A 7,008-nucleotide genomic window follows, 5' to 3' on the forward strand; every position below is an offset into this window, starting at 1 on the left:
AAGTTTCATTCTATGTAAAAGAGAAATCCACAAGGGTGACAGGCTTGCCTCTGTCTTCAAGTTAAAAACATACTGGAAATGAGTTGGCACACTCACACATTCACCCTCTGTCACTCTGGGAGAAGGTGACTAAAGTCTTAACAGATGAACATTACATTTTGATTTATGAGAGAAATTGTTAGGAGCTTCCTGTGCTCTAGAGTCATGAGTTCTCAAGCAAAATGAAGCAATATTATGTTTAACTGTTTGGAAACTTTTTTTTATTAAAAAAAGACTTTAAATATTAATGTTATTTTCCATACATGTGCGACAATACTCAGTAACGCATAATGTACTTGGTCTTGTGAGTTTAAGAGTGTAACAATCCAGTGTAGTTGCTGGCACCCTCCGGTCTTCACATACCCTGGTAGCAAAATTCAAATATCCTTTTAAAAAATAGAATCCTTTGGACAGCTGTAGATCTGAGTGGAGTGAGGCAAGGGAGCCCTCTCTCCCGAATACTAGTGCTTTGGGCTTTGACTCCACCTAGAAAGTTCAATTCTAAGAGAATTGACACAAACTCTCCTAGGCTCTGCAAGAGCGCGGGGATAAGAAGCTCGTTGTTCATTTACAAGCAGCTATGGACGAAGTCAGCAGCAGAGCACAGGAGCGCGGGAAGTGGGGGCCGAGGTGGGCAAAGAAAAAGAGGAGTGGAGTACAGGGTTACTGTCAAAAATATATTATTTTGATCCTAAGAAAATTAAGAGAATTTCATCTAATGAACTAGATTGTGATCTTTTAATACATTTGGTTTTCATCGAACGTACAATCACCATCGGACATAAAAAGACAACGTTGTTTCTTTTTTTAAAAAAAAATTGCTTGAGTTATCTACAGGAATCTTGTGAACGTAATTCAAGGATAACATTCTGCAGCTCTTTGGATATTGAATGGTTTCCTCAGACCTGTCCACAGGGGAATTGGGATAGGTTGGGGGCTTTTAATGCAGAGGTTCCAGTGGGACTCTACCCGTGTGTGTGGCTCCTTTCCCCGTCCCGCTCTCCCTAGTTGGAAGACTTTTCCAGTTCAGGGTCTTCTACACCTGGGGTGTGAGACCTGGAAATCAGGAAGAGTTTCTCTTTGTTTGTAAACTGCTTCTGCACAGAGGAAGGCTTTGCCCTAGTTGGCTCTAGACTGGGACCCTCAGGGGAGCTGTGCTCAGTACTGGGATCTGTGATGTCCTCACAGTCTAGCATTTTCCTGGCCACCACATCCAAGACTGACTCTACAGAAGTGTCAGCCTCCCTCAGGGGGGCGTAGCCCTTATTGCTGCTGGACTGGTCATCCGACTGAGAACTCTGGGAATCCCGCCTGACAAGGGGAGAGTCCTCAGGGCTCAGAGGGAGCGAGGGCGTGGCAGTTGTACCAGGAGGGTCGGAGTCCAGGTTCTCCGCGCTCGAGGAGGGCGGGGGCTCGGGCGACTGTGGTGCCCGGTAGTCCGGGAGCCCACTGGTGCTGCGGCGCCGCCAGGCCGCGTACCTGCCGGTCCTGGGCAAGCGGCCGCCCTGCCCCCTGGCGGTGCGTGCTGTTGTCGCGTCCTCGGGCTCCCCAGGCTCGCGGGACGCCCAGCGCGCTCCGCCCTCGGCTCCCCGGAGGTCGGTCAGGCTCAAGTCCAGTTCTCCCCTGGGGAGATCCCGGGAGCCGCGTTCCCCGGGAGGTCTGTGCCAACTGCAGCTTGCGCCCTCCAAGTCCCCGTCTCTGTCCCGGTCCCCTTGCAAGGGCAACAGGGCGAAGGCGCTCAGCGAGGAGTCCACGAGGGAGCTGGCGGTGCTCTGGCGCCCCCAACTCCCGGTTGGGCTGCAGGGCGCTGGGCTGCTGCTGCCGCTGGCAGCCGCGGTAACAGTGGCAGTGGCCGCAGCCACCGCGGCAACTGTGGTCCGGCGACGGCCAGCCCCACTGGAGCGCTCACGGTAGATGCTGTACACGGCCTCGGTCAGACTCGGGGGCTCCCGCGGACAGCGCGGAGAAGAAGCCAGGTCTGGCGGGGACCCTGCCTCTCGAGTCCCACCGCCGCCTCCGCCCAGCCCGGTGGGGTGGGGCCATGAGCCCCTGGCCAGCATTGCAGCAGCCCCGAAGGCGTCCGCAGAGCCTGCACAGCTGCCTGGCTTCAGCTCCAGGCCCCGGGATTGCACGTAGTTGAGAAAGCCATTGAGCGGTGCTGCCCCGGGGGGCGCGGAGCCGGGTGCAGCGGCAGAGGAGGAAGCTGCAGCCGCCGCGGCCGCCGCAGCTGCTGCTGCCAGATCTTTGGCGCGGAGGCTGTGCACGTCGATGACAGTGGAATAGAGGTCCCGCAGGTTGATGATCTTAGTTTTCTTGTCCCTGTTCTCATGGAGCACCGCGTTGGCGCATATGAAGAGGAAGATGCCTATACCCATGATGAGGGGCCCAAAAACCTTTAGCTTGTCTGAGTGCAAGTAGCCTGAGAAGATTCGGAAGAAGAAGCCCACCGACGTGGAGGAGGAAGAGGAAGGAGAAGAGGAAGAGGAAGAGGAGGTGGCTGCAGATCTTGCAGGAGGCAGACTCTTGGGCCCGCCCACAGAACTGGAGTTGACACCCCCGGGGGTCCCAGAGTGGCTCTTGGCTGGGTTTTTGTTGCCACTGCTGCTGTTGTTGGCGACCCCTATGCGATGGCTACTGCCCACAGGCAGTAACTGCTTGCTCCCACCTCTGTTGGCTACGTGGGCTTTTGGCCAGTAGCCCACCACGGCCATGGCTATGCCCACCAGCAGCACTAGGATCCCACAAAGGGCAATGAGCCCGGAAATGGAGCACAGCTTCAGCTTGCCTTTCACCACCACCACGTCGTTCTTACGCCTCTTCTTGGCTTTCCTCTTGCGTTTAGGGACCTGGCTCGGGGGCCGGAGAGGATCCTGCTTTCTCGCGGATATCCTCAGTAGGCCACCGGTGGCGATCATGGTGAACCGGTGGGATGCAAGGCTAGCCCGTAGGGCTGCAGCTGAAGCTTGTGTGTGGGGAGCGCCAGCTGCCCACTAGCTGCTTGGTCACCTCCTCCTGCAGCAAAGCAGAGGAACACAGTCAGAGGGTGCTGGCTTGGCTGCCACGCCAGACAGCCCACGTGCCAGGATTACCCCTGCCCCTGGATGGACTCCAGGTGTGTCTCCACCCCCACCCCAAGGCCAAGAGCTGTGTACACAGACCAAAGACCAAAGACGGGTTTGTGTTATGGAAGGAAAAGGTGGTTTGAACCAGTTTGAGAAAAGCTTTCCCCTCTCCCCATCCCATCCCCCACATATTCCAAGAACCTCTCCATCTGAAAGCTTCCTGGCAGGCAGCCAGTGGGAGTCCTGACATACTTGTAAATCCCATGGAGGGGGAGTCAAAAGTAATATTTGAGGACTTTCTTGGTCAGAGCCTTCCCGCCCTCCACCCCTGCCTCTCACTGCAGTGGAAAAGTTTCCCAAAGGAGGGGCCTCTGGTGTGCCAGGCCTCTGAGTCAGGAAATTTGCCTAAGTGGGGCCCAAAAGTCACCAAACAGTTCTGAAAGTTACTACTGTATAAATAGAAAGGAATTAATTTCCCAGGACCCCACACAGCGACAGGATGGCTGACTTCCGATGACTGACACCATCCATTGCCCAGAAAATCTCAGAGATATTATTTCAATACCAAGAACAAATCTTTCCATAAAGTTGCCTCTTGGCTACTTTAATCCTGGAGCAATAGACAAGCAGAGCCCTCTCCCGGTTCTCTCATCTCCACTTTGCAACATCTGGATAGCCTCTTGGTATGGAATATTTCCTTTGAGGTAACTGTTATGTAACCCAGCTCTTCCTTCTGGCTGTCTCTCCTCCCCTGGAGGAGCTCCCTTTAAAGGTATCCTGTGCTAGATTTCATCGGGGGATATGAGAAGTCCCCTGGAATCTCCCCAAGAAATACCTTTCTCTTGTGTGGGAAAATGACAATATTAGAAAAATTCTACCACAGTAGCTTTCTGACCCTTTATCAATATAGCAACAGTATTCTACAGAACCCAAGTGTTCAAATGAATAGGCAATTACCTAGGTAAAGCAGTCTACATAATGGAGATTTATAGGAAGGCATTTCCACAAATAAAAGCTGTTTTCTCCATCCTTTCTCAGGTGGTCATTGCAGGGGGTGCGGGGTGGGGAGCGGCCTGAGAAAGAGGAGGCAGCAACAGTGGCCCAGCTCTGGGGAGCTCTCTGGATTATTGACTAAATAGTCTAAGTAGGAATAAGAACTGATGCCTGTATGTGGTTATCTATCAAATGTTAAAACTCCAGTCCTGCTGGGTCTCCAAAGTGAATTCCCTATGTTCCCTTCTGTAACAGAGATGCTAAAAATTATGGGCATAAATTAAGGGCATTATGTTGCTCTTAAAGATACAGATGACCATAGCAGGCCTTTGGATGTATGTATGTATATATTCCTTTTAAGACAGTCCGTGTAGTAGAATAAATTATTTTTTTGCAAATGTAAGTTATTTGGGAATGTTTTTGCTTTTAATTGATGATTAAGTGAAGAGCTATGGCCCTCGAGTCTTCCAGTATATCAGTCTGGTTATGATCTTTTCTCCACATGGTCAAGCAAATGGCAGTCAGGTTTTTTGTATTGTTTGCAAAACCAATCTCTCTTTGGAACTTGGTTGGAATTCAGTAAAGAAATCCTAAGTGTCTTGGAGAGGAGAACACATCTGTAAACCTTTAAAATCTGGCTTTTAAAAGGTCCTCTACCAGTAAGTATAAACACCAAAACATGCACAAGAGATCATCCCCCATGTTTATACGTATTGTATGCTTGCAACATAAATTTTGCTGCTTTAGTTGACCCGTAGGCTCCAGTGTCTTTAATAATTTTGAAGTCTGGGTTGGCTTCAAGAGACTTTAAGGTCTAGGCATTTTAGAAACAAAGCCAGCTTCAGCAGTCAGGGCGGCTCTCTAAAGGGAGATGGGAAGCTGTTTTTTGTTGGGTGTTGATCTGATCCCCCCAGGAGCTGGATGTCTTGGAGGGGGGAAAGCACCTTTCTGTATTTGTCCTCTGCAAGCGGCCTTTACATCCAGCAGAATACAAGGAAAGTTGGAATAGATTTCAACAATGGTTTACAGACGATATTTAAAATTAGTTTAATAGCTAGTAATTATTCCCTAGTTTATTACTCTCCCAGCTCTCTTGAAAGATGAACTCCTTTACAGCATATCAGGATCTGACACAGAATACTGACAAAGGTCAGGTGACACAGAAAAGCCCCCATTGAAGCCTTCCTTAGACCTTACTAAGGAAGGAAAACAAACTTAGGCGTAGATCTCCTCTGCCTTCGCACTGGCTGCCTGGCGCGAGTCCCGCCTGGGCTAAGGAATGGAGGATGGGGAAATCAAATGAGGGATGTCTAAAAATACAACTGCTTCCAAGAGAGAGATTCAAGTTCTCCGCTCATGATGGATAGAGCCCAGCATCAGAGACTTAGGGCCCCAGGTTGTGAGCGATGCTGTGCCCTACACCCAACCCAGGTCCTCGACCCCTATCCCCTGGCCCGCAGGGCCGCAAGTCTCTTGCCCTTGCTTTGGTCTAGTCACATGAGTGCAGCAGCTGCGAGTCCGCCTCTGGAGGGAGGACTGGCTGGAGCGAAGTGAAGGCAATCCCCAACTCTCCTTTTCTGGGCAGCGCAGCCCTGGTAGCACGCCCAGGAGAACACCTGGCTCGGAACACCCGCCAAGGGGCCTGGGCTCAGGGATAGGGGGGCTAGTGAAGGGCGCTCGGAGGCCGGGGATTGACAGAAATGCTCAAAATGGAGGCACTCTAAGCAAACAATAATCGCTCACTTACCCAGGGAGACCGGGGCAGCTCGGGAGACACAAAGAACCATGGAGAAACTTTTCAGCCCGAGCCGACCGCGGAGCGCAGGGACAGCGCCCCGGAGCCCCGGGCGCGAGAGAGGCTGGATAGCAGGACGGGGACGAACCTGCGCCAGGGGCTCGCAGTCCCCTCGGGCGCGGTGGCGGGAGCCATTTCCAAGAGTTTCCAAGAAGTGTCAGGTCCTCCGCATCCCGCGCGCCGCCTGGAGCCCTTCTTCTCTCCGGCGCGCCTCCTCCGCTGCCACGCTCCCCTCCCGCTGTGCACACTGCCGACCCTGCGGCCGCGCGCTCCCCAGCCCTGCGCCTCTTTTGTGTGGCTGCGGCGCGCCGGGCTCCGCCGGGTGGAGTTGAGCCCGCGGCGGCTGGTCCGGGCGGCCGGACTGGCGGCTGTTGCTAAGAGACCGGAGCCATGACACAGGGAAATTGCGGCAGGATGGCAGTCGGTACCCGGCCCGGCTTGGCTCTCAGGGGGGCACCCGCCCCCCGCCCCGCCCCCTCTACCCCCAGCCCTTCCCCTGCCTCCTCTCCAGCCTGCCGCCCGTCCCTTCGGAAGTGACTTGTCCCCCTTCCCAGGAGGGGCACCAGGGGAGATGACACCTGCACCGCGTGCTTGAACCAGATCGGGGCGCGATCGCGTAAAGCAGGCTGCTGGACGCCACGGAACCGCCTTCAGTCTCAGCTGACAGCTTGATTCTTTTTTCCCAACTACCTGTCTGAGCATCAAGCCTAAGTGGATCCAGAGAAACGCCAGCCCCTCCCAGGGAGTCCCCCGTCAGGATCTGAGTGATGCAGTCCCTGAAGCCAGGGAATAGTCTTCAGGTCTCTCTTCCTTTCGGGCCCCCTCTTTCTGCTCTCCTTTTTCTTTTCTTTCTTTTTTGTTCTTTCTGTTTTTACAGTGCACATAGCCTCGCCCCCTCCCCCCTGCACTCAAGAGTGTGCAGCTTGGATGCCCCAAGAACACAGTAAGTTGTCCCCCAGTGAACCTAGCCAGGGCGGGGCAGAGCAGGGCCCACAAAGCTCGGTGCTCTCGCCATGGGACTCATGGAAACCTCTGTCAGATACTATCACACTTGAGCAGAACTGGGCTGTGTAACAGGCCTTAAGGGACCTCAGCTGCTCCCTGGGATATGGGCCTTTG

At 53.5% G+C, this 7,008-nt stretch overlaps 1 protein-coding gene across 1 annotated transcript; it reads right to left on the reverse strand.

Annotated features, from left to right (window-relative positions):
* Positions 1–291: 291 nt before the first annotated feature.
* Positions 292–6,283, reverse strand: Tmem200c (transmembrane protein 200C). Its single transcript, XM_052193589.1, has 2 exons — positions 5,842–6,283; positions 292–3,051 (listed from the first exon to the last, which is right to left on the reverse strand). Exon 2 carries the CDS (start codon positions 2,952–2,954, stop codon positions 1,044–1,046), a length of 1,911 nt encoding a protein of 636 aa, XP_052049549.1. The 5' UTR covers positions 2,955–3,051; positions 5,842–6,283; the 3' UTR covers positions 292–1,043.
* Positions 6,284–7,008: the final 725 nt, after the last annotated feature.

This window comes from Apodemus sylvaticus, chromosome 9 (assembly GCF_947179515.1).
Source record: "Apodemus sylvaticus chromosome 9, mApoSyl1.1, whole genome shotgun sequence".
Lineage (NCBI taxonomy): Eukaryota > Metazoa > Chordata > Mammalia > Rodentia > Muridae > Apodemus > Apodemus sylvaticus.